Source organism: Mixophyes fleayi, chromosome 6, assembly GCF_038048845.1.
Source record: "Mixophyes fleayi isolate aMixFle1 chromosome 6, aMixFle1.hap1, whole genome shotgun sequence".
NCBI lineage: Eukaryota > Metazoa > Chordata > Amphibia > Anura > Limnodynastidae > Mixophyes > Mixophyes fleayi.
The window spans coordinates 61787106-61814292 of NC_134407.1; the positions used below are offsets into that span (position 1 = coordinate 61787106).

General features: G+C 40.3%; 1 protein-coding gene across 1 annotated transcript; it reads right to left on the bottom strand.

Annotated features, from left to right (window-relative positions):
• Positions 1–370: 370 nt before the first annotated feature.
• AIFM2 (AIF family member 2) lies at positions 371–24969 on the bottom strand. The gene is made up of 9 exons (XM_075216710.1): positions 24818–24969; positions 17350–17532; positions 15115–15230; positions 14237–14356; positions 8553–8645; positions 5624–5732; positions 4412–4567; positions 1797–1997; positions 371–847 (listed from the first exon to the last, which is right to left on the bottom strand). The coding sequence occupies exons 2-9, from the start codon at positions 17522–17524 to the stop codon at positions 693–695; spliced, it is 1125 nt and encodes a 374-aa protein (XP_075072811.1). The 5' UTR covers positions 17525–17532; positions 24818–24969; the 3' UTR covers positions 371–692.
• Between the last annotated feature and the right edge of the window lie 2218 nt (positions 24970–27187).

A 27187-nucleotide genomic window follows, 5' to 3' on the forward strand; every position in this document is an offset into this window, starting at 1 on the left:
CTTAAACTTAATGTACGAACCATAAATGGCACATGTCCATTTCATCAATTGAACAAAACTAATTGTAACTACATAACTGTAAAGATAATCAATTTGAACAATTGCATAATCCAGGGAGAGAGTCACGTAGCCAATGTACCTACAATATGATTGCTTGAGCCTACTCATTGCTACGGAGATCTGTAGATGTACCAGGGTCCCATGCAAGATGCTGCTTGCACCTACATATGACTGACTGGCACCTACTTACTTTTCATTGTTTTGTCCACCCGGAGATAAATCACAACAGCACAGTAGCTCAAATGTGAATCAATAAGTAGTCACCTATTCATAGAGTATCTAATGTATGGGTTAGTAATTATACAAACAATTCAGTTCTAAAATGGTGCATTTTATTGGAAATATCTTCACCCATCAAAAAGATATGATCAGGGAGACGGATAATATATATACTTTTGTAATAACGTATAAAATGAATAATATACATAAAGATTTCATTTGGATTTCAGAGTATGTAATGGATGACATCTGCTTTATTATTGGGTCAAGTAGGACAATCACTGGTCTTCTAGGTTGAGGTAGTAGTTTTGTTTCCCAAAAAAAAAATAATATTGGCAAAATATGTCATTCTGCTCAATTGCTGATAAAATATTAGATGACATTAGAAAAATTATGAAGTTCCATGTAAATACTCATTGGGGCATCTTCTGTCCCATTTCTTTCCAACTCTTTGAAACAAATACATCTCTGCTTTTAGCCATGGTAACAATCACCCGACCCACGTAGTGGCCATTGAACTGCCCTACTCCATCGTTACGGCCCATTGACAGAAGCATAGAGACTGGGCCTGTAGAAAAAGAAAAAGTAGAAAAGTAATCACAATAAAATTATTCCTGTCCTCTCCCTTACCCCTTAACCTCCATTCACACATGTGATGACATACAAGTGGAGGGACTTGATTACAAGTAGCAATACATATAGTGCAACTAAATCAATCTTTGGAATTACCACTTGTCTGTCTCAAACAAGTTAGACCAGTGGTTCCTAACTGTGTGCCACGGCTCCCTGGGGTGCCACAGCGATCTCGTAGGGGTGCCATGGCAGGGCCGGTGGTAAGCAAGGTGGGGGACTACTTTGGTAATTATTTTGGGTTAGGGGTGCCGTCAAAAAAGTTATGGAGACCCTAAGGGTGCCTCGATCTTTGAAAGTTTGGGATCCACTGAGTTAGGCAATGAGAGTAAATAACTGATTGGTTGCTATGGTTTACAGTAATTATGCACCTAAAGGTAAGGTAAGTAACTGCTGTGCATACAATCAGTAACAAATTTAAATGACCATTATAAATTTTGCTTGGTCATATAGGACAACAAAAGGCTCAAAGTAAGGTAGGATTTAGGAGGCAGTGTGTAAAGAGATAAGAATAATTGTGCACTGCCTAAAGCATAGAACGTGCCAAGTAAAAAGAATTATCTAGCACACCATATTTATGAACAACGCACTATGGTTGTAGCTGTAATCTTGTCCCATTGCACTAGCAAGGATGTATTTCACTAGTGAAAAAAGTAAATGTCCTTGTCCACTGATACCTGCTTGCTTATAGGTTCTACTATGCACCACTGAAATCAATGGCTCTGGCTGCTGCCCAGTTTATACAAGATGTACATTATGAAATGAATGTCACTGGCTATGGGGATGTGTACAGACTATAGGGCACATGATTTTCTTTTCTCCACAGTTTTGAATTTGGCAGAATTACAGTTATGTACTGATGTACACACATACACACATTGTCATACCTGACTTATAGGCCTTGAGTGGCTTCTCCATAAGACTGTTGATAATGTTGGTTACTGCAAGCTTGGCATGCACGCCTGCACTATAGGCCATTTTAGGTTCTCTTAAATCAGCACAGTCTCCAGCTGCGTAAACGTTGCTATGTCCTTCCACTTGCAGAAATTCATTAACTTTAAGAGCTCCGTTGCCTGCCACTTTGTCACCTTAATGAGAAAAAAGGTTATTGTGTAGGACTTATACTCATCACCTCATATTTCCTCCCTCTCTGACCTCTCTATCACTGTCGGCTCCTCCTCTATCTCCCCTGTCCCCCAACTTCGCTGCCTCTGCGTCATCCTCGACTCCTCTCTCTCCTTTGCCCCTCACATTCTCTCTCTTGCTAAATCCTGCCACTTCCAGCTGCGTAACATCGCACGCATCCGGCCCTTCCTCTCCCAAGATACCACCAAATGTCTTATTCACTCTCTGATCATCTCCCGCTTGGACTACTGCAACCTTCTCCTTACTGGCCTCCCCCACTCTCATCTCGCTCCCCTTCGATCTGTACTTAACGCAGCCGCTAGGCTTATCTTCCTTTCTTGCCGCTCTTCTTCTGTCTCCCCCCTCTACCAAGCCCTTCTCTGGCTCCCCTTCCCCTACAGAATCCAGTTCAAGCTCCTCACTCTCACTTACAAGGCCTTTGCCAACTCCACTGCTCCCTACATCTCCAACCTCATCTCTATTCATGCTCCATCCCACCCTCTCCGATCTGCCAATGACCGTCGCCTCTCCTCCCCTCTGATTACCTCCTCCCACGGCCGTATCCAAGACTTCTCCCGCGCTGCCCCCCTCCACTGGAACATTCCCCAATCTGTCCAGTTTCAAACGGGCTCTAAAAACCCACCTCTTTCTCAAAGCCTTCCAGTCTCCCACTTAACTTCCTACCTTTTCTTCTGCCTCTCCCCCTTCTTCCCCCTCCCCTGAATCTGCCTCCGTTTCCCCCTTCTCTCCCTCTCACCCCTGTGTCTCTCTGTCTGTCTACTTCTCTCCTTAGATTGTACGCTCCCTTGAGCAGGGCCATCTCTCCTCCTGTTTTCTACACTTCTAACTCTGCTCTCCAGCTACCTTTCCCCCACCCCTCTGGGGGCCTCCCTGTCATCCGCGCCCTTTCTCTTGGGCCCTGGCGCTTGCAGGTCTTCCCTCCCCCCTCTCTCTAGCTGTGCTTTGAGCTTACTGAGTTACTGTGCTTATTGTTTACTGTACCGTGCAGTCACACCTCGTATTGTAATTGTTTGTCCCTGTACGGCGCTACAGACACCTAGTGGCGCCCTATAAATAAAAATTAATAATAATAATAAAAATAATAAATTCTGAATAAAACTAGCCTACAGTGATGTTGACTATCACTTTGTTTAATTTTACATGTAATTTTCCCATGTCAAAAATGTATGACCTTTTTTAAAATGAACCTGCCACCATGAACTTATATATTCTATATTACCCCTACATACTATACATCATTTCAGATAGAGATCGATTAAGCAGTTGTGGGTTCATTATTTGGCCAATATTTTGAGATAACCAATTGATCAGTATTCAATACTTATTTTTAGTACATTTGTAGTCATACAGACTGGAGTAGATATATTCTGAGTATTTGACCCTAACAGAGTTACTTTGTGTTATGATTTCACTTTTTATGCTTTATGGTTATTGATTTTGTGGATTAGCCTGTGTTTAAGTGTCTCCAAGAGGTATCTCTTCAATATGGATAAAGGAGTCATAAACTAGCATTCCACTAAGAATCGGCATATTTCAGATCCTTTTTTTTATCACCACTCTAATTAGATTGGGGATTCAATTGCTGATTGATACACTCATTATTTATTAAAAAATTAGCTTTTAAATTGATTTCTGTGAATCAATCAACTTTGGCTCATATATATATTCCTTTTTATAGGTGGGAGATCTGGTATATTCATCATCATCATCATCATCATTTATTTATATAGCGCCACTAATTCCGCAGCGCTGTACAGAGAACTCACAGTCCCTGCCCCATTGGGGCTTACAGTCTAAATTCCCTAACACACACACAGACAGACACACAGACAGACACACAGACAGACACACAGACAGACACACAGACAGACTAGGGTCAATTTGTTAGCAGCCAATTAACCTACCAGTATGTTTTTGGAGTGTGGAAGGAAACCAGAGCACCCGGAGGAAACCCATGCAAACACAGGAAGAACATACAAACTCCCCACAGATAAGGCCATGGTCGGGAATTGAACTCATGACCCCAGTGCTGTAAGGCAGATGTGCTAACCACTACGCCACCGTGCTGCAAGCGACATAACATCATACTGTCTGTGATCTACAAAGGGGTGCTCATATAGTTTTGATTAATTTGTTTATTACTTAGAATAATCAATCCTTTATGTACTCCCCGTAGGATTGTGGGTATTTTATTTAATTTCATATTATCTCCTGATAGAGCATTGTTCCTATTCTTTTTTGTGTAAGAAAAACCTACCGTGGTCAGATTACAATTGCATTAGAGGTTATCTTACTTTTCAATGTACTGGTTAATAGATGTAAATGATGTACAAGTATCCGTAACTCTTGTTCTTACCAAAAGCATCAACGTAACAAAACGAATTAATCTTAAGTCCTGTGCAGCAGAGAATTAGATCCGCATTGATGACCTCAGCATCCTTGTCCAATTGCAATTTCATATTCTCCTGTACCCTGTTCAAGGTCAACACCTCCAGGTTGGCAACCTTCTGCCCTGTAGAATAATGGTTGGCAATAGTTACTTTGGTATAATGTCTTACTCCCTGCCTACACTTGCCCAGTGAAATAATACACGTGTTAGATAAAATGGGCAGTGTACAGTATAATATGTGCAACAAATAGCACGAGCGGTATTTAGCATAGTTCAAATCCAAACACACTGATTTGAGTGGCATTTCACACAAAACAGACACAGTGGTCTAATCGGTGACATTATGTATTCTGTGTGCTATACATAATGTATAATGAATAGATGCATTTATACTGGCAGATAAGCAAATGCAGACTGTCATACAATTCGAAGTTACAAAATTTAAGGTGGCAGTTCTATATTATACCATGGAGTTCCTAAATAGATGTGATATACAGATGTTGCGGTAGCAAAAACGGCAAGAGTGAAACAGAGTGCAATTTTAAAAGGCCCACTAAACCCCAAAATGGAAAATTTCAAATATGGACCATAAAAGGTGTGTCATTCAGATCAACAATACACAGCCTTTGATATACAGTAATGTCAAATAATGGCTTTACATGCTATTTAAGCTGTAAACAATTAAAAGTAGTATTAAATGAGCAGATAAAACAATCCACTTAGCTCAGTTGTAAACAATTTACGCTGACTGATGATCCGGTAAAATGTACTGCAGACTTCTTAGCCTGCTCTTTGTCAGAGCAGCTACCCGCAGAAAGCTTTTCTTGTTATCTGGTGACGATGCCCACTGGCTGCCATGATTCTAAAACAGGAACTTTGCCATCAGGCAAATTCAGAGTATACCCACCAGATTATTTTGGCTGCATAGTGCTTGCTAAGTCTTGGTCACAACCAATTACATTTTCCCTGGTTATAACACAAGCTGAATTACATTATGACCAATTAGTATAAAAAAGTATCTTATCGTTTACTAATAGTGCTATGGTTTAGTGTAAATGGTCACCTTAATGTAATCAGAGGTGAGATAATGATTTATGAGCTACATCTGGCCTAAGTTGGACAGTCCTATTCTAAAATACCATTGGCAGCTGACGTACCTCAATGTAAATGGTGACTTACCCAATACTAGCTTTACTCCCTTCTTCTGGAGGATTTCCTTTATAGTTTTCCTGACGCACGATTCCAGCTCTACATCTGCTAATGCGACTTTTGAATGTATCAATGTGACCTGTGCGGAGAAAAATATAAATAGGTGATGAAATATAGTCCTGTTCTACTACGATAGAGGAGTTTAGCACTGGACCTTGTGAGTCTTCTGTGTGGACCCACTGGATCGGAATAAGACTACTAAAGGTAAGTAGATCTTTGTATTTTACCTTATGTTCATGAACTGTGAGAATTGATATAGTTTCAAGATGTAATGGAGGATTTTAGTGAATTCCAGTGCAGGTCTATGAGCAATTTGGCCACACACACACACAAACAAAACCAAATTGCACAGATTTGGTCCTTTGGGTTACAAAAGAGCACTTCCTATTTTCAGATCAGCGCTAAGACAACCTCATATGTGCCAATGGGGATCAGCAAAGCTGGTTTTTTTTATACTGCCTGATCCAACCGGATCACACTTTGAACAAATATGTATGGCCATCTTTATAGTTATACTTTCTAACATAGGCTTTAAAATCCAATAGAAGGGGAAACACACTCCCACGGCCGATCACATTATTCACTGGTCTTCAAGACTTCAAACATGCAATAAAATCTCAGCTTTTATCAAAGCCTACAGCCATCCTCCTAACTCCTCCTCCTTGTCAACCCTCAAGCTCAGTGTCACCACTTTATGTATCTGCCCCTTCGCTTCAGATTGTAAGCTCTCATGAGGGCCCTCTTTCCTCATGTTTCCTGCCTACACTATCTTATCTACCCCAAGTACAATACACAAGCACCTTCTGCCCAGTATCTTAACCTAGTTTCTAGCGCCAATGCTTCTAGACACAGGCTTGCTTCACACGGTTATGCTCCTTATTTTGTCCCCATCCATCCTCTGTTCTCCCCCCTAACTCTGAATGCTCACTGTGCAATCTGTAGCTCTGCCCTACTACATGGTTGTTTCTCTGTTTTTTCCGTGGCGCGACCTGTGGGGAGATAAGATAGGGAGGGAGAGAGGGGGGGGGAAAGGGAGAGAGGCGAGACAGTATACACGATATCGGCCGTATTGAGGCTCTTTAAGAGTGGGAGATGTTTATAGCTCCTTTTGCAGTTTGTTTATAGCTCTTTCGTCGTGTATACTGGGGCGACTATATGGGTATGTAGAGTATAAGACTCTCGAGGGGGGGGGGGGGGCCGGGCAGTGGGATTACGGTGCCCGGTTTAAGTCTCTAGGGTGAGACCTTTTGCAGAAATCTGCTAATTGTTGGCTTGCTTATCTGGAGTATTGTGTTGTGTTAATGGAGGGTGAGGGGGTAGTGCAAGCTTTTTTTATAAATTTGGATGTATTCCCTTTTTAAAGGGAGATATGTGTGTTCTAAGTATAAGATGGAGGTGGATGGGGGGAGAATATGTGGGGATATAAGGCTAACAATATATAACTATGTGGTGGCTGCTGTAGTGTGTCTGTGTTAGTTTAGCGTTTTTGCTGAAAAGCTCTAAAAAGAGCAGTTATGTGTACTGGGTACCTGGGGTGGGCGGGTTGGCTCCTGCTCCAGAGTCAGAATCTTGGCGCTCGTGGTGGCTGCGGCCCGGCGGCTTTCTCCCCGCGTTCTTGGAACGCAGGAGCGCTCCAGACGCCTCACTTCCTGTTTTCTCCTGGAACGCACAGGCGCCTGTGCGTTCCACTGCTGGGAACAGTTCTCCGCTCGCGACTCTCCTTCTTTCAGTGTGGATATATTTCTTCCTTAGGTCTTGATGCTTTGAGGATCTGCGACGTGAGGCAGGTGCTTTTGTGTGGGTGAGTGTTCAATCCAACGCGTTTCGTCCGGGCGGACTTCAGTAGGCAACGTCTGGGAGAGGGGCGCCTCGAATTGCGTCATTTCGTCCCAGAGTAAAATTCCGTTTTGTCGCGGGGGGCGGGGCCAAAATGAAGCGATTCTCTGTGAATTGTGTCATTTTGACAAGGGAGTTCCGGGAGAAATGCCAGCTCTCGCGGGAGCCTGACCCGAATTTCGGGAGTCTCCCGGACTTTCCAGGAGAGTTGGCAAGTATGCCCTACTATGTTACTCGTGAATGTTTGATCACTATGTCATTTTGCCGCTTTATTATGTAATTTTCTAGTTTGAGTCAACAGCCAATGTATGGCGCTATGCGACCTTTTGTGGCACTTAATAAATAAATTATAATATGATAATTATTTATCCCTACATTTGCAGGATCTAAAATTTATATTATTTTTCATAATCTTCAATCTCAGATTCTGCTGACAAGTAGACTGCCACAGTGATTTCTCTCAACATGTTATAATGCTGTATACATTGAAAGCAAAGAAAAATTCTTTAATAATCAAAAATCTGATTGGGTAATGTTTTGAAATCAATTAAAAAGGCTATTGTAACATACATAGCTTATGTCATCATCGCTGTTGATAAGTGGAATATACCTTCATAGAAGCATTACATCAGTGGATACAAACCTTTCTAAGTACGATGCACCCTTAGGGTCTCCATCAGTTTTTTCAAATCACCCCTAAGCCAAAATAATTACCAACTAGTCCCCTGCTCACCACCAGCCCTGGCCACGGCACTCATGTGATATCGCCACTGCACCCAAGGGAGCCGCGCAGCACAGTTTGGGAACATGAATTATTATATTGTGTGTAGTGAATGATTTTGATTTTTGGTAAATATAAATGCCTTAACTTGGTGTTAGGGGGAAGACATTAACACAAATCCTCTTCTACAGGATATCAAAATATTTTTTCAGGTTTAGTTTCATTTTAAATCCCCCCCATACTATACTGTACTGAATAACAACAGTAAAGTGAGTTATTTCTCCTTATTCTGTGTAAACCACATAGCAATGCAATCAGAATATGTTGTAAGAAACTCTATACCTCTTTCTCTGGGTAATCTGTTTTCACCTCTGCAGCCATCTCAACTCCAGCTGAGCCTCCACCAACAACTACAACATGTTTAGCATTCTGTACCTTAAAAAAAAGGAAAAAAAACAGATAAAATACTATTCGCACTAGAAACTTAATGAAAAAACCTCCACAAATCAGTGAGAGGGACATTCTCCCACTGGGACAATAACATGCTATATCTAAACCATTATTGTCAAGCTGTAGATAAAGATCAATATCACTGGGGTAGCATTTGGCCGGTTACAAACTGCACACACTGGCAATGATATGTACTCACTGGATCTGCCCAGTTTTTGTTGGTTACCGCTATTGAGCCATAAATGTTGTAGGCTCACCACACTGCACAATCCCACCAAATGTGTCGTGTGGCTTTAAGCTCTGAGATGGGAACAGAAAGAGCATGTAACACAACTTAGCTGGTAAGATTGTTGTGTACTAGTTTCATATTTTCATGCTGGCCAACAGTATCTGGACAATTTAGTCAGTTAACAGGCAGTCTATGAACTATTAACCCCTCAAATTTAGCAGAAACCCCAATCAAGTAGATAAAACTGGTAGATTGATGGCCTATCTAGCCAAAACTGAAACAGGTTTATCCTAGTAATTTACAGTTCACTCCCCAGCACCTATTTCCTGGGTGCTCCACCCGGCTGTTATTACTAGTCACCCAGCTTTTAGAGCCCAACAGAGTCCCTTATAATAGAATAAACCATTACTTCTCCTATTAGAACAGGCACTATGAGAGCACTGCAACCAATGTGTGTTAGTCCACTGCCCACCACTATGACCAGTCCTGGCAGGAAGTGGTTCTTTCTTTGGATGGGTATAGGATTTAGGTCAGGGTTTTAACTTGGCCAGTAAAGATCATTCACCTTCTTATCCTTAAATCACTGCTTTACTTAAACCACTGTTTTCTTGGTGGTATGTTAGGGTCGTTGTTGTGATGGAAGGTTAACCACCTGCCTATCTACAGCTGTCTAGCAGAGGGCTGCAGGTTTTCTTCAAAAATTTGGGTGTACTTGGCAGCATCCATTTTTCCCTTCAGTCCTGACCAATCGCCCAGTCTCTGCTGAAGAGAAACACCCCCATAACATAATGTTGCGACGGCCATGCTTCACAGTCGCTATGGTGTGTTTTGAGTGGTGTGCTGTGTTTGGTTTGTGCCAAACATATCACTTGGAGTTCAGTCCAAAAAGTTCTATCTTGGTCTCATCTGACCATAGAACCTTTTGCAATATGGCATCAAGTGTTTTTTTGCATTGCGCAAATGAGAATGAGTGGCACTTTTTTCACATGAAGCCGCCTGCTATACGGGATTGTGAGACTGTTGTCACATGCACAGACCAACCACTCAGCCATTGTCATGCTCCTATTAAGGCAATTCTGTGTGGGATGGGATCCTGCAAAATTATACTATATGCCACGATCTTCCCACACATTATATGTGGCGATCTTTTGGATCTCAAGACTAAATTGGACCTAGGCCAGCTAAGTGAGGAAGAATGGGGCTTAATGCTTTGTCACCAAAGAAACCAAATCATGCACCAGATTTTGCCAGATTCAATTATTTTTACAAAACATTGTACTCCTGTAAGACTACATAAATTGGGAAGAAGAAATACCTCCATTTGCCCTAAATGTGGGATGGGGTTGGCTTCCTTTTGGAACCTACTTTACTTCTATTCTGAGATACAGGGTTTTTGGTAGCTGTGGTAGAAGGTATTCACTAAATGGTTATCAAGATTCCTCTATTGTACCCTAAAACCTGCACTTTTTGCATTTCTCTGGATCTCCTCAGATAAACTATCACCTCAATTCATAAAGCAATCTACTGGCTCTGGCTAAAGAGCATGGATGGCTAATGAAAACCCTTCATTTTGCAACTGGACTTTGGTGAATTAATCAATTAGACATGAACAATACACCACACAAGCAGGATCTCTATGCAGAAATATTATAAAATATGGTGGCAGTGAACCACTTCTAGATACCCATTCCAGTCCCTGTCTGAAGACACAAAGGATGACTACGCATTGTAGTTTGCAGTTAATATATGCTGCAAAAATATATTTGCCTTCTTCTACCTTACTGCTTTACTATACTTTTGTGTATACCACTATGCCCTGCTATGTTTTGTTTCATTGTTTGATTGGATAAGGAATAACACCATATCACCTTGTTTACTATAGTACCCTGGGATAATGAATGAGAGGGGAGGAGTTGGGCTTTTGTTGCCATCATGAAAAATAATATTTCAATACAAAAAGAACCAGAGCAAACATCATCCCAAATCATCAGCTGGCCATCACGAACTATGATCCAGACCCAATGTATGGTGCGGTGAAGCCAAAAATAGTGCTACTGAACAGATTTACTGTGTTGAAACGGTGATGCTGTATTCTTCAGACATTTAACCCATGGTGCTGCTGCAAAGTTTAAAGCATAAACATGACAAAACAAAATAAAGCTATCAAATAAGTAGAGATGAGCGGGCTCGGATTCCGCTAATCCGAGCCCACCCGAACAGTGCGGATCCGAACGGGATCCGAGCACTGTTCAGATATTTCCGGCGGGCAAAAAATGAAAACGAGGCTCTGTCGTCCAAGTCTCGCGAGGGGTGGGAGGGAGGGCCCAGAACAATTCCATCTTGTACCTCTTTTTTTGACATTATGTGCTCAAGCTACCTCGGTGCAACCTTTTGGCCTAAAAACAATATTGTGAGGTGTTCAGAATAGACTGGAAATTAGTGGAAATGATTGTTATTGCATGTTATTGAGGTTAATAATAGCGTAGGAGTGAAAAAAAAAAACACAAAACTGTTTTTTAGCACTTTTTATGTTTTTTTCAAAATAAATCCGAACCAAAAACTTTCATCAGGTGTTTTGCGAAACAAATCCGAACCCAAAACCTCAAGCAAATCCGAATCCAAAACACGAGACACCAAAAGTGACCGGTGCACATCCCTACAAATAAGATTATTATATCATTACTAAAACAATATTCTAGGAGTTTTCAAGTTTTAATTATACCAGATTATGTTACTAGTTGAAGAATGAGGGGCCTTCTGCACACATAAACCATTTTTATTTCCAAAGCATAAAATCTACAGCAACAAAATATTATATGATAAGATAGATCTACATCCTGTGCAACGCCTAATCTCACCGATATTTTATCATTATTACATTTCAGTCTTAGTGACGCTTCCTACGTGATTAGTGTTCTCCTAATACAGTTACCAAAGCAACACATTTAAGCCTGTAGATCAATAGAGAAATCCCTTCTGTTTCTAGATAGAAACTCCAACAGAAAACATATATGATCATATAGAACAATTCACGTTATATGTAGATCAAAGTGAATCTGTCCATAGCCCAACTATTCTACATATGGTTGTTCTCATATCAATAAACTTGTTTAAAATTACAAAGTGTTACTTTATTATACAGTTACTATTTTATCTGCCTGTACTTTAGTCTTGATGACGCACTATGCAATATACAGATCTTACTAACAGCAACAAAGAAAATTGTAAACGATGAATATAAGCAGGTATTTGGCCACTGGGTGGCACTGTTCTATTAAAGACATTTTGGCTGGTCTTTCTTACTAAAAATGCAAATATGCAATATACATACACTCAGTGCCACTTGTTAAGTACACCTTTCCAGTACGGAGTAGGAACCCTTTTGCCCCCAGAGCAGCCTGAATTCTTTGTGGCATGTTTTCAAAAAAGGTGCTGGAAACATTCCTTAGAGATTCTGATCCATGTTGATATGAGAACATCACACAGATTTGTTGGCTGCACATTCATATTGCAAATCTCCCGTCCACCACATCCCAAAGGTGCTTCATTGGACTGAGATCTGGTGACTGCGGGGGCCATTGGAGTACACTGAACTCATTGTCATGTTCATGGAACCAGCTTGAGATGATATCCTTTGTGACATGGAGCGTTATCCTGCTGGAAGTAGCTATTAGAAGATGTGCAGACTGTGGCCATAAAGGGATGCACATGGACAGCAACAATAGGCTGTGGCATTAAAATAAAACTTAATTTACATTAAGAGGATTAATATGTGCCAATAAAACATCCCCACACCATTAAACTACCAGCAGCCTGCAGCGTTGATGCAAGGATAGATGCATAGATTCATGTTGTTTTGAGATTCGTCAGACAGTCGATGGTTTTCCGATCTTCAACTGTCCAGTTTTGTTGAGCCTGTGACCACTGTAGCCTCAGTTTCCCATTCCTAGCTAACAGTAGTGGAAACCAGTGTGGTCTTCTCCTGTTGTAGCCCATCCACAAAATTCAACGTACTGTGAATTAAGAGATGCTCCTCTGTATACCACTATTGTAACACATGGTTATTTGAGTTACTGTTGCCTTCCTGTCAGCTTGAACCAGGCTGTCCATTCTCCTCTTCCCTCTCTCATTTACAAGGCGTATTCACTCACAGACTTGCCGCTCATCAGATGTTATTTTGTTTTGCATACCATTATCTGTAAACTCTAGAAACAGTTGTATGTGAAAATCAAAGGAGATCAGCAGTTTCTGAGATACTTAAACTACCCCGTCTGGCAACAACAACCAGACGGATGAGATTCTTCCAGTGGAAGAATCTCATCTGAGTGCTACACAGGTGTGGAATTACTGCTTCTGGTAAGAGGACATTCCCTTTTAAGATTTTCATCACTGATTTTGATAGTCTTCATATACACTATATGGACAAAAGAATTTGAACGCTTGACCATTACGCCAACAGGGACTGTAATGACATTGTATTCAAATACATATACTTTAATATGGAGTTGGTGCCCCTTTTGCAGTGATAACAGCTTCCACTCTTCTTGGAAGGTTTTCCACAACATGTTGGAGTGTGTCTGTGGGAATTTGTTTCCTTTCATTATGTAGAGCATTTATGAGGTCAAGCACTGATGTTGAACGAGAAAGCCAATCTCCGCAATCTCCGTTACAGTTCATCCCAAAGGTGTTCGATGGGGTTGAGGACAGGGCTCTGTGTGAAAACCCATTCCATTAAGCTCCCACCAGACATTTTTTGTGCTTAGATTTATGCCAGTGGAAGTTCAGAACTCTTCAGCTATGGAATCAGCAGGGCATTGGCGACTCTTACGCACCATGCGCCTTAGCTGTCGTTGACCACTCTCTGTGATTTTACGAGGTCTTCCGCTTCGTGGTTGAGTTGCAGTTGTTCCTAATCGCTTCTACTGTCTAATAATATCACTTACAGTTCATCATGAAATATCCAGCAGGGATGAAATTTCACGAACCGTCATATTGTAAAGGTGGCATCCTATCACAGTACCACACGAAGTCACTGAGCTCTTCAGAATGACCCCTTTAGTATCACAAATGTTTGCAAATGGAGACTGCATAGCTAGGTGCTTGATTTTATACACCTCTGGTAACGGGTCTGATTGAAACACCACAATTCAATAATTAACAGGTGTGGACAAATACTTTTGTCCATATAGTGTATGTACATTCCACCCATTAGGGACATTTATTATCAGGTTAACATGCAGATTCCACAAAAGAATGGTACATGATTATTTACAACTATCAGAGTAAAGAAAGTACTTTTTTGTTATAACCATTCCTACAGATGATCAATTCACTTCACACAATTTACCTCCTTTACCAGATCTTCGTACATTTGAATAGCCACATCCTTGCTAGCAATTTTGTTAAATTTTCCAGGGAAAGGACCATCACTCCCTGCTGCAATGATGAGGTGGGAAAAATGTAGCTCCTATGCACAAAAACAAAAAAAAACCAGATAAAAACAAGGTGGCCAATAGACAACTATTTAAAAACAGCAGATACATTTTACGGAGATGGTTTAAGCCTTTTATGCGATGCATTTATAAAAAACAAGTAAAGTCACACGCTTATAATGTCTTCACCTAAGAGCTTGGTATGACTATAGACATTGGTAGGGTACAGGGGGAAATAAGCCAATATTTTGCCTAACTTCATTACCCAACTATATTTCAACATGTGTACATTGACTGTTTGTCACAGTGATCAATATATATGGCATACCATGAGAAAAATTTTAGCCTGAGGGGCAAGACTTGACTATAAAATCAAGCACTTAGCCATGCAGTCTCCATTTGCAAACATTTGTGATACAAAATGGGTCGTTCTGAAGAGCTGTCACTTCAAGCGTGGTAGTGTGATACGATGCCACCTTTTGTAATAAGACGGTTCGTGAAATTTCCTTGCCACACTCTCCCAGGAGTCCGTGAGACTCTCGCAAAATGCGGGAGTCTCGCGGACATTCCGGGAGAGTTGGCAAGTATGTATTAAAGTCACCATCAGGGATGAGTAGTTGCTGAACTGAGGTCCCTGGAATCACACCATTGTAGTTCTGCTATTTGTGCTGCTGAGGGGGGGTTTATTAGTAAAGACCTTACATTTTCTTAGGGTTCACCTTTAAATCTAGATTGTGCTGTCTATAATTCCTGGTGCGACAGTGTTGCAGACAATTGCTAGCTTTGTAATCACCTCATTGGTTTCTAGACGGATAGTCTGGGTCTGCAGGTTTATTCCCACCACTTTGCCTTGTTTAAAGCTGTCTTGGTATGAGTCTTTGTAGGTGATAAAAGTTTTTCTTGCAAAACCTGTTACAGGAAGGAAGAATGTTACACACTCACACGCAAGTAGATGCATTATTATTATTTCTGGTATTTTGTATATGTCTGAATGCTTGCCATTGTCTGCACAACACTGATAATAGAACAAGCAAATTAGTCTCCACTCATTCTTTGGCTATATAAACATAATCATGAGGAATTACTTTGTACTAGAACACAGTATTGGTACTTATTTTGGTGCTGCAGTCTTTATTGCTTAAATATAATGCTTAATGTCCTCCCAGCATAGGTGTTTTCATTTCTACTTCTGACAATTCAAATTGTACTTATAAAGAATTTATTTTTGTGATCTGAACTGTTTAATCCACAATACTGGCACAATGATTTGCATCACCTATTCACAAATTATGAGCATAGTGTTGATGAATTTTTTCCCCCCTCCATATATTGACAAAAAAGTAACATTCATACATATTCTTACTTTACATCATGTCTAAGGGACCACAAACCTCCAAAATTGATATTTTCACATATAAAGTACACTGTTCAGTGTTATCCTGAATTTCCATGGTAGCTCTTTTAAAAAGTAAAATATAACCTCCCCTTTACACTACAAACAGCTGTATTTTTATACAGCAAGTCTGCAAAGCGTCACTGAAAGTTGCCTGCTGAGTTAGAGAACAACATGGCAAAACTCCAGTTACTACTTATACAGCTCTGTGATAGCAGCTTTAGAAACAGCATCCCCTAACACAATTGGAGGAAATACTGGATAAAATACTTTTGTTTTTAATTAGTGAGTGGTGTAGTGCATGAATGGAGAGTTCACAGGGAAAGGCATTAAAAACACTGCTGTCCCTATGGTATTAGTGTACTAATAGGCTTCTGAGTCAAGTCAGCCCTCCCCTGGTGCTCATCCACATCAAATGCACCTGGATAGTATAAAAATGTCCCAATAAAACTATAGGAGGATACCCAAATACTGGAATCTCCTGGACACTTAAAAAAACCCTACAAAAACAAAACAGTTCTTTTGCAGGGACCAAGAATCTGAAGCCACCCACTAACCAGGAAACAGCCCTTTGCGTACCGTCTTTGCATTACTTCATACTGAGCATATTCAGAAATTCATATCGACCAGCGACTTTTTTCTACTTATGACTGAAGAGGCAGGATGGGGAGGAAAGGGTTTGAACATATGTACTGTACAGTAAGGGCGCTTTCAGGCAACTGCGTACAGATTCAGACTGAAAAGTAGGTTTTATTTGCGGGTGTAGTAGGTGTAAGTAGTTGATCATGACAATGACGAACACCCAAACTAGAGAACTGTTTGTATTTATAGGTTTGCAAATGATTCGAAGATGCTTATTGAGAATTTAGTAGTCGCTCAGCCATAGATTTGCTGAGCGTGTTATAGCAAAAAGATTAAAAAAAATATTTTTTTGTTTGACGCTTCATAGCAATTGCGTTCGTAACATATAAAATAAAATATTTTTGTACATGTTTGTACGTTGGACAATACTGTGAGGGGTGAGTCTGTTTTCCAGCAAATGTATCTGCTACTCATTCAGACCTGGACGCAACTTTGTGCAACTTTTTCAATCGCAAGTTACACTTATGTTCCACTTTGAATGAGGCCCACAATGTTTTGCACAACATCTATATACTGCCATCTTGATGTCCAGTTTCGTACACTTCCTCTAAAAGCTGGAACATTTGCGCAAAATAGGCAACACATCACAAAACATGTGTTACCAAGGTGGATTTTTCCAATTTCATAAATGACCTTTATTGAGTTAAATTTTATGAGCTTAAAAAGCCCTGACAGAACATAAGCACTGGGCCAGCAAGAAATGTAATTCCCTGCAGTTATATATGTCGCCATCACATGAGCCATTGTTTACTATCCCTGAATTTAATGGTATAGTGTGAAGAAATAAAACATTCAAAAAAGACAAAGGGCTAGATTTACTAAACTGCGGGTTTGAAAAAATGGAGATGTTGCCTATAGCAACCAATCAGATTCTAGCTATCATTTATTTAGTGCACTCTACAAAATGAGAGCTAGAATCTGATTGGTTGCTATAGGCAACATCTCCACTTTTTCAAACCCGCAGTTTAGTAAATATACCCCAAAAAGTCTTACCACTCTCGACAGACGCCCGAAGCGCAGCAACATTGTGATGAAAGGCTTCTTTCATATCAACCAGAACAAAAGGGATTCCATTGGACTTCAGCTGATTGGCTGCTGCTATGCCAGCAAAGCCTCCACCAATGATAACTACTTTCACCGATTCATCCACTGACAGCGTGGATCCCATATTCCTCCCTGGAGTAAGAAAGAAGCAGGAAAAATCAAATATCAACATTTACAATAGGTCAAAAGGACCCAATAAGGAACACTGCTAATAGTGTTGGTCTAATTTTCCCTTAATGTTAATGTAATGTGAAATTAATAAAAAATGGTATCATGGGCAGGTTTTTGATGAATGGCCCAAGGAGGCCAATTAGAAATAAGGATTCCCTATAAAAACACAGGTAATAGTTACATAGGCTTGTCCTAGTATAAGCATTGCTGCCTCGCAGCACTGGGGTTTGGGTTCAAATGTGACTAAGACAATTTCCGCAAGGAATATGTAGGGTCACTTTCTCTGCGCTCGTCTGAGTCTCCCCCTAGGATGCACTAGTTTCCTCCCATAGTACAAAGAAATACTACAACACCGTCTCTATTGCAGTGATATTAAATTGTAAACGTCACTGGGTAGGGACTGATGTAATGAATCAAAATTCTGATTGTACAGTGCTGCATAATATCTTACTGCTATATAAAGAAGAATGATATTAATCCTACATTTTTAAGGAGAAAGGCCTGGCATTTTTTTTTTTTAAAAGAACAAACCATTATCTCAACTTGCAGAACTATTAATTCCCAGTTCTCAATCACACAAAATATTACATGTAATAAAGGCAGTGCCAGAAGTGTCCTCAGTTTTCAGCCTTTGTCATGTTCCACTTTGTTTTCCAAGTGTCACTCCTATTACTTTATTCTATAGTCACCTCTTATATTACAATCCCTATTCCTGTCGGTCTCCACTACTTTATACCTTTATTATTTTTCCTTATATGAAGTACCATTGCTTCTATACATCTAATGGCCTCCTAAGAACGTCACATCAACTGACCAGTACTATAGTAACAAATGGACTCAGCAGGACTACAGTGTACCATGTAGAACATGTATACATAGGAATTGTTGCTCATTGGCTAAATCAGTTGTAACCACATTATTATACACAATAATAAAATGAAGTTGGATGTATGAACATTCTAGACAGAAGTATGATTCACACCACATGGAACTGAGCAACTGTAGTTAAAATTATAAAGGATAATAGTTAAACAGACTCATATATAAGGAAAAAGCCATATGACCTCTTAGTTCAAGTTCAAATCATTACAACCTAACTTATCAATAATCATCTTATTCAAGCCAAATCCACATCCAGTCCAGGGTTGTGGACACAATACTAAGATTGACACAGCCAGAAAGTGGCAGTGCAAAGTCTAAATTACTACTGATATTCACCAGAGTTCTCTGCAAAGTAGGATGGATTTGGCAGTGTGTAGTAAGCAAGTCACAGTCCAACAAACTGGCCCTTAATGTGGTGGGCAGAGCACTACAGGCAAATAGTTCTGTAGGCATACTAGCCGAGGTCCGCAGGATGCAGTTTAAATTAACAGAATCAGCAAGCAGAAGAATAGTCTGTAAAGGTCAAAACCAATGTGTGCAAAGTCAGGATCCAGGTATTACTAAGTCAGGAACAAGTCAAGTCAATAATCAGGAATCAAGCAGTAAACAGGATAAGACACTCAGGAACTCAGAACAGCAAAGCTGATATTCTGGAAAGAATGACAGGCAGAGCAGGTTTATATACTATTTGGAAGTTCAAGTCTCTGCTTCTGTGATGTCAGCAATCCCCCGATTGCAACTCCTACATCTAAATACAGGATACCTAAAAAACCACGGCTTAATTTTATCGACCCAAGCTGTACATTTATTCTTTTTAAATTGTAAAAATATATAACATTAAACCTGACATTCCCCATGCATAGACCTATTAATCCCTTAACAGGTAGAGGCCCCTTCCATCGAACATAAAGCAATTTCCAATGATGCTTGCAGTCTTAAACTAAATACATCTAGACATACATTAGTTAAATGAACCTGATATCTAAAAGTAGACCTAACTCGTTACCTTCTAAATCAATGTCTATAAGCAAAACACATAAGTTGGAAGTACAATTATATACTGCCCTATTGATTGTATTTTGAGATTTCTGCAACTGCTTTGCCTCCCAGGGTAACAATATACATCTAAACACTAACTCAGACTATGCGCGGATGAAAATTAAAATTCACTAGAATGTATATATATCCCCTAATTGAGGTATTGAGCATAGTCTGGTAGATATTATAGTTAACTGAAGAACAATATCCCTTGCATCTACCTGTAATAATAAATAAGCACATATGAGCATTATATCTAATAATAATAATAATAATAAGACAATTACATTCTCAGCAGTGTATATATTATTAGGTGGACTAGAGTCTACAAGTGTTGAATTATTGATTTCTAAATGTGAGAAACTTTTTTTTTCTTTTGGAAACATGGAACATTATACAATATAAATGTATAATAACTGAGGATTGGTACCTGCTCTATTCATTATAATATAAATAAATACATATAATTATTCTCACTGTTAAGGAGTAAAGTATCTGTTATAGGGGGGAATTCAAATAGCCGCAAATTGACTCCGGAACGTCCGTGAGACACTTCGATAGAAATCTCCGATCATTTTGCCTCGCACCCCATAGAGTTGATAAAATCCAAAACACAGTAAGTGTAAGTGGGCCCTTACCAAATAATGATAATTTTTAGGATCTTTTACGAATTTGTGGGAATCTTAAAAGACAGTGATTCAGGATAATTTCCATGTAGGTAGAAAGAATTAGACAGCAACCTCAACAGCCACAAGGGCCCTTGAAAGCTGGAAAATCTGTATCTTGTGGCTGTTGTACTAATCAGGGTGTATGGAAAGGGATTTTCTTTAATGTTTAGCTAATTATCACTCACAATCCAGTTCAAGATAACTGGGTCACTTCCATTGAGCACCTTACAGTATGTCTGAGAGGTCGCTGGCTAATCCCAGACATTATCACTATTTGGTACGAGGCTACTTACTTTTTTGGATTTTATCACTGCGTAATTTTGTGTTCCGAACTTCACCAATGGGCTCCCCTTATTTTTCACTATTCAAAGAACTAAATAGCAAAAGAAGAGATACAGATATGGGCTATCAAATTTCACTACAAATCTCAAATTTGAATTTTTAATCTAATGTAGGTGTTTTTTTTTTTTTTTTAAGGCTTTGGAAAGTCCAGGGACCCACAAATGTTAGCAAACATGCATAGCCAAAAATTCCTTGATGTTCTAAGGAATCATTTATTATTTTTTGCCATCGTGAGAATTCTCTGATCAAAGCAGTAAATGTGTTAACGGAGTGTGGTGATTGCAAATACGATGTACGCACGGATATCTGAGCAGTGAAAAATTTCAATTGGAGCCACCTGCTTGAAAATGTCTGACAAAGCATGTGGGCTGCCTAATGAAGACTGCGGCCTACGAATATCGCTCCATGATTTGGACAATATGGGCCAGAGTCATTAAGGAGAGAAAAGCATAAAAAAGTGTAACTTTGCACCTGGGCAAAACCATGTTTTAAAATGTGGGGACAGATTTATAGTTGGGATAGGGCATGTCCTAGATCAACTTTATATTTCAGTGTAAAAATAAAGCTATCAAGTATTTGTGTGCTAGATAAAAAAAAATCCAAATAATAAACTAATTTGCACTCCATTAACTAACATTGAGAACAGTTACTCCTTTTTTCCCCCTTACTTTCCTTAATGACTCAGGCCCTATATGTGTAGCTAAGTATATGTGGATACATAAAAGCTATTTGCTAATCAGCATCTGAATATTATTATATCTGTACTCAATTGCATGTGCACTATCCCAATATACTCAGAATAACAACAATGAATATTAACATCTTTTACACAACAACTGATTAATTAACACAATAGACGGTGATTGAATTAATAGCATGCAGGCTCAATTATACAATTTTTGTCAAAATAGAAAGCTGTAAAAGCTTACTTTGGGCATAAACAATCCAGAATTATTTACTGTGCTTCTTTGGAGAATCTGATATATGGACTTTAATTGATTTCTGTCTGGGCGGCATTATTATATTGTACAAAATTGATCTATGGGATCTTATATTTTAGCAATTTATGGTTACTGCAACAACTGAGGGTGTCACTGACTCTCTAGGTGCTAGGATAAAGAGGATTCCCTGGCTCTTCATTATTTTTCTGTAGGCAGTGGATAAGGAGGCGTGGCTTAATATCATCACAATTACGTCATTGAGCTCCATCCCCATCGACCACCAACAGGAAATAGCTGTGGGGGACAGGTACTTATGATTTTGACTTCTTTGAACCCCATGTTTGCTAAGGACGAGCACCACACATTCTTCTCATTGTATTCCCTCAGTATTCCCTTGCATTCTCTCAGCATACAATGACAATGTAGAGAATGGCGTGCTTCCAACTTTATCTCAACAGTTTGGGGAAGGCCCTTTTTCTGTTTCAGCATGAAAATACCCCCCTGCACAGAGCGAGGTCAATAAAAAAATGGTTCCCCCGAGTTTGGTTTCGAAGATCTTGACTGGTTGGCACAGATCCCTGACCTCCACTTCATCAAACCCCTTTGGGATAAATTGGATCGCTGACTACAAGTCAGGCTTTATAACCCAACATCAGTGTCCTATCTCACCAATGCTCTTGTTGCTGAATGGATGTGAATCTCTGCAGTTATATTCTAGTGGAAAGCCTTCCCAAATCAGTGCAGGCTGTTATAATAGCAAAGGGGGTCCAACTCTATTATAATGCCCATGATTTTGGAATGAGTTCAACAAGCTCATATGGATGTGATGTTTAGAGGTCCACATACTTTTAGCCATGTTTGGCCATCAGTATAGGTGAACCAAGCAGTTCCACCAACATTTGTATATGCCTCCAATATAATATGCAACTATATGAATAAGATGCAGCATTTTGCGGGATCCTTCTTTCCCACCACATATGTATATACACCAAAGCCTTTAGATAAGATCATCACCTGAGGAACCACCTGAAACACCGCACCAACTTCACTATGAGGATTCCACACTCCCTCTATACCGGAAGGCTTATGGCATTGCAGCAATTTATTAACAAGTGTTGGTAAATTATTACAAATCTCTGTTGGGATCTCATACGAACAAACAGCTGAATTAGAAGCAGCTATAACACTATCTTACTGATCCACAGAAGATCCAGCTGGTCTGACTGGCACCTTGTCCAGGAGCTTCCTCGCTCACTGTAACTTGGTGTCTGTCCAACAAAAAAAGGGAACAGCCGCACCCTCTGGAGCCACATTGATGCTTTTCAATGGGTGCTCTCCAGAACTGCTTTGCTGGTCTCTTCCCTGCTGCAGCTTTCCTCTCTGATGCTCCCCTTGTAAGATGTGTGAGAGGTTCTGCAAGAGCATCAGTCACATCCTCTGACATGTCTGCCTTCTATTCATTCCTGCCCATAAATTGGGTGATTGCTTGAGATTAGGCCACCTCACACAAGCAGGTCTTCAGACATTTTTCGTCCACCAGCATCCTCAGCTGTCCTTCTCATTTTCTCTAGAAGTGACTCCATTATGCTCATACAGCGAAGCAAGGACAGGAAAAAACAATTTGTAAGGCAAGGTGCGCTCGAGTACAGCTCACTGCAGCTATTTAACAGCAGAATTCCCACCAAAATTCACATGCAGAGTCTGCGCTCTGTTTACAGCCAATAGCAAATATTCATTTTTTAAACACCTGTGTAAGGCACCATGAGTAGATTACAATCCTGCATCACTACAGCGCAGCAGGGACCCTGCTCCCTCCATCGTTCAGCCCCAGACAAGCTGCTAGTGCTAAGTGTTAGAATCTATGGGACTGATGCAGAGTTGAATGTATCCTGAAGCGTAGAGAAAATTATTTGAATTTGCTCAGTGTATGCCCACCGCAGAAGCAGATACGCTTTTATAGCTATACACGGCAGAGACAATGGGGCAGCACGGTGGCTAAGTGGTTAGCACTTCTGTCTCACAGCACTGGGGTCATGAGTTCAATTCCCGACCATGGCCTTATCTGTGTGGAGTTTGTATGTTCGCCCTTTGTTTGCGTGGGTTTCCTCCGGGTGCTCCGGTTTCCTCCCACACTCCAAAAACAGACTAGTAGGTTAATTGGTTGCTATTAAATTGACCCTAATCTCTCTCTATGTCTGTCTGTGTTTGTGTGTTAGGAAATTTAGACTGTAAGCTCCAATGGGGCAGGGACTGATGTGAATGAGTTCTCTGGACAGCACTGTGGAATTAGTGGCGCTATATAAATAACAATTATCGTTTTATTACTGTGGTTTTTTGCCAACTGTAAAGCTCTATGGAATTTGCTGGCGCTATATAAATTGTTTTTAAAAAGATTGGATTTCTTTAAAAACACTGATTTTATATGTAATGTTACCAAATCAGCCATATAAATGCTGTAAATCTCAAATACATATGTTGCTTGACAACAGTGACTGAACGCTGCATATGATAAACTGCAAGCATAAACATGTATGAGATATAACTGCCATAAAGCTATCCAATGTGCAAGTGTATGAATAATACATGATTGCTGTCATTAAAACTAATTACATTGTATATGTTTGAGGAATGTTGTATTGATATTGTAAGATATTCTTCAATCAATTGATAGTAATCTATAAATAAAAACAAAAACCAGGACAGTGGCACACAAAAAAACCTCTAACAATTTTATAAGCAAAACAAAACTGTAAAAGGACTATTAAGTACAGAAACAACAGGTGGGCACCAGAACCACAACATCACACCAAGTTGAATGTGTAGAATAAACTCTAAAGTGATTACTGATTTATTTATTTTTAAATAAAAAAAAACACACAAAAAAGTCCCAAAGAGTTACTTGATTTATCTGGGATAACTAATAAAAAATGTACATACATTAGGGAGTACTTTGTAAAATTTTACATTAAACTTTGAACCCAGATATATCAAATACACATTAAAAAGGACCTTAATAACATAGCCAGTTTGCTGTCCCACGGGAGATGTTAATAGAAATACAACATTCTCCGGTGCAATGAATTACTGTGTGAAAGGGTAAGGGTAACATTTTTGAATGGGTGGGGCTGAGAGGTCCATGTATAGTCCAAGTATATACATACGTTATATTTAGCGAACACCCTTGTGTGTCTAAAAATATATCTACATTTATGCTAAAAGGATTCCGTGCAAAATGTTGTGTGGTACTAGCAATATCATCTAGTTTGTATTGTTAATTAGTCTGGTCTGCAAGGGAGAATTACAGGCGTTTGCCTATATGGTACTAAAAGTGTAAGAGCAGAAATTTCCTCTAAATCCTGTATAAAGTCCACTTACCAATGAGAAGGCGACTGTAGCAGAAACCAGCATATGCAATGCTCTCACAATCTCAGGCGATCACTGCTCCGCACAGCTGGTCTGTAACAGCAGGTACTACTATCACTGTGCTTGGACTGCCTTGTATATGCAGCGACAGCATGACTCAACATTAAACAGACCGAGGCTGCAGGCGTTCATCCGGACGCTAGAAGCACTGTTGCCATCTAGTGATGCTTGCTTGTATTACAGGCGTTTATGTAGTAAATCGAACTCTGTACGGATTAGCTTTTTGGAAAAACTAAAATTGCAAAGTGAAACTGGACCTAATAGTATTTTATGATTATTAAAACATTAATAATAATAAGTGGCACTATATACAATTTCATAAATGAGGAAGGGTGCAAGTTAATTTAAAGTAGGAATGTGCACAACCACCAGCAGTTCTCATGTAAAGCTGTGCCTCTGTTTACTCAGTTTTTCTTCTCTTTTTTCCTCTGCCATACTATTTTTGTATTGCACTTAGCGGTTAGCACTTCTGCCTTACAGCACTGGGGTCATGAGTTCAATTCCTGACCATGGCCTTATCTGTAATGAGTTTGCATGTTCTCCCCTTGTTTGGGTGGGTTTCCTCCGGGTGCTCCGGTTTCCTCCCACACTTCAAAAACATACTGGTAGGTGAATTGGCTGCTAACAAATTGACCCTAGTCTGTGTCTGTCTGTGTGTGTGTGTTAGGGAAGTTAGACTGTAAGCCCCAATGGGGCAGGGACTGATGTGAATGAGTTCTCTGTACAGCGCTGCAGAATTAGTGGCGCTATATAAATAAATGATGATGATGATGTATCTTATTTGTATATGAGGGGAATGTTTATTACGAACCGCATTTTAAACACAATTTCAATCCTCATGGCAAAGATAAGGAAATAATGAAATATTGTGACTATGTATTAAAGTTCTTCTTTTAGAATAGCAGTCACGAAAAACTGCTGTTCCTGTGAAGACCTATCTCTTATGTCCTCTATGGTCACTATCGCAAAGTGGCCACCTTGTTATAGTGACCGGAGGGGAGAGCAGGTGGATGCGGTGAGGGATCCCAAGATCCCTCTATCATAATTCTCTCCCCATAGGTGTCAATCGTTAACACCAGCAAGCCGGTTAACATTATTCAGGCATCTGTAATGGTGATCATATTACTAGGAAATGGTAAGAGGCTCAAAGATATCTCTCCTGGAGGCCACATATAATGTATGTCTGGCCCTGATGAAATGGTTTTATTCCTGTTTGTCATTAGGTTTATTTTAATAAACATTGTAGGAATAGCAAATATTTAATTTACTTTTCAATCATATTACTTTGTACAGATGCCATCATCATCATCAAACATTTATTTATAACATCAAAGTCGACATGGAGTTTGAAGAGACGCTGGAGCCACTTGATCGAGGGCTTTTGCTATGGCTTGGTGAAAATGAGGTACTGCTATCTCAGGGGAGGAGAATGTAGAAGTTTGAGAGAAGGAGGAAAAACTGTTGAAGATTAATAGAGTTAAGATTTCTGCGGGTCTGAGGAGGCTTAGTAGAGATTAACAGCAGAGAGGATAAAGTACTGGGGGTGAGAATGTAACTGATAAGGTGATGATCCAAGAGGGGGACAGCATGTTAAGGAAACCAGAAACTGAGCATAGTCTATATGTTACGGCTGACAGGGAACACCATGAACTTGTAGAACAGGCAGGGGAGGTCTTCACCTATAGCAGCAGCCTTTCCCGTAGAGCTGGACGCGCTCACAGGTACTCAGATGCCCCCAGGTCTTAAACCCAGAGTAGTACAAGTTTATGATGTCGCCGCCGTGCTGGCGAGAGCCAGATAGGAGGTAGTAAAGGAATCCAGTAAACAGGCCGAGTTCAGAGGGCAATAGCAGATAGCGGGGTGAACTCCAGGCAAGGGTCAGGGGCTGGCAGAAGGCAATCGTCTCCAGAGAACAGGCTAAGGTCAGGGTCACAGGCAATCCAACAAGGTCCAGAAGCAAGCCAGGGGTCATACACAGGAAATCAACAGAGAACAGGAGCAGGAACAGGGAACAGGAAGCCAAGCAAAGCAGGAAACTATAAATGGCAGTGAGGCTCAGTCCTCACTGCCTTAAATCAGTGATCAATGCTGCACTACATACCCCTGTGCGAGCGCGCACCTGGCTGTTTAGACAGCTGGCCGGGCGCAAAGGCAGGGGAAACTAAGCTCCCTGGTTGTTGTGTAGGCAACTGGGACGTAGAGGGCGGAAGTGACGTCCCGGTCGTCATGTGGCGGTCGGGACGCCAGAGGCACCAGGAGGCGAGCGGCGGCGGCCTGTAACACTATGACATCCTTCTGAACAAGGTTTGAAAAATTTCCTTT

Bases quoted from the DNA above. Each gene is read 5' to 3' on its own strand.
- AIFM2 (XM_075216710.1), bottom strand. From the start codon at position 17,524: ATGGGATCCACGCTGTCAGTGGATGAATCGGTGAAAGTAGTTATCATT. The intron at 14,357-15,114 runs GTGATTACAAAG...TTTTGTGCATAG, and splicing joins TCCGTCTAGAAACCAATGAG to GAGCTACATTTTTCCCACCT. The intron at 8,646-14,236 runs GTAAATTGTGTG...CTTTTTTTTAAG, and splicing joins ACGAAGATCTGGTAAAGGAG to GTACAGAATGCTAAACATGT.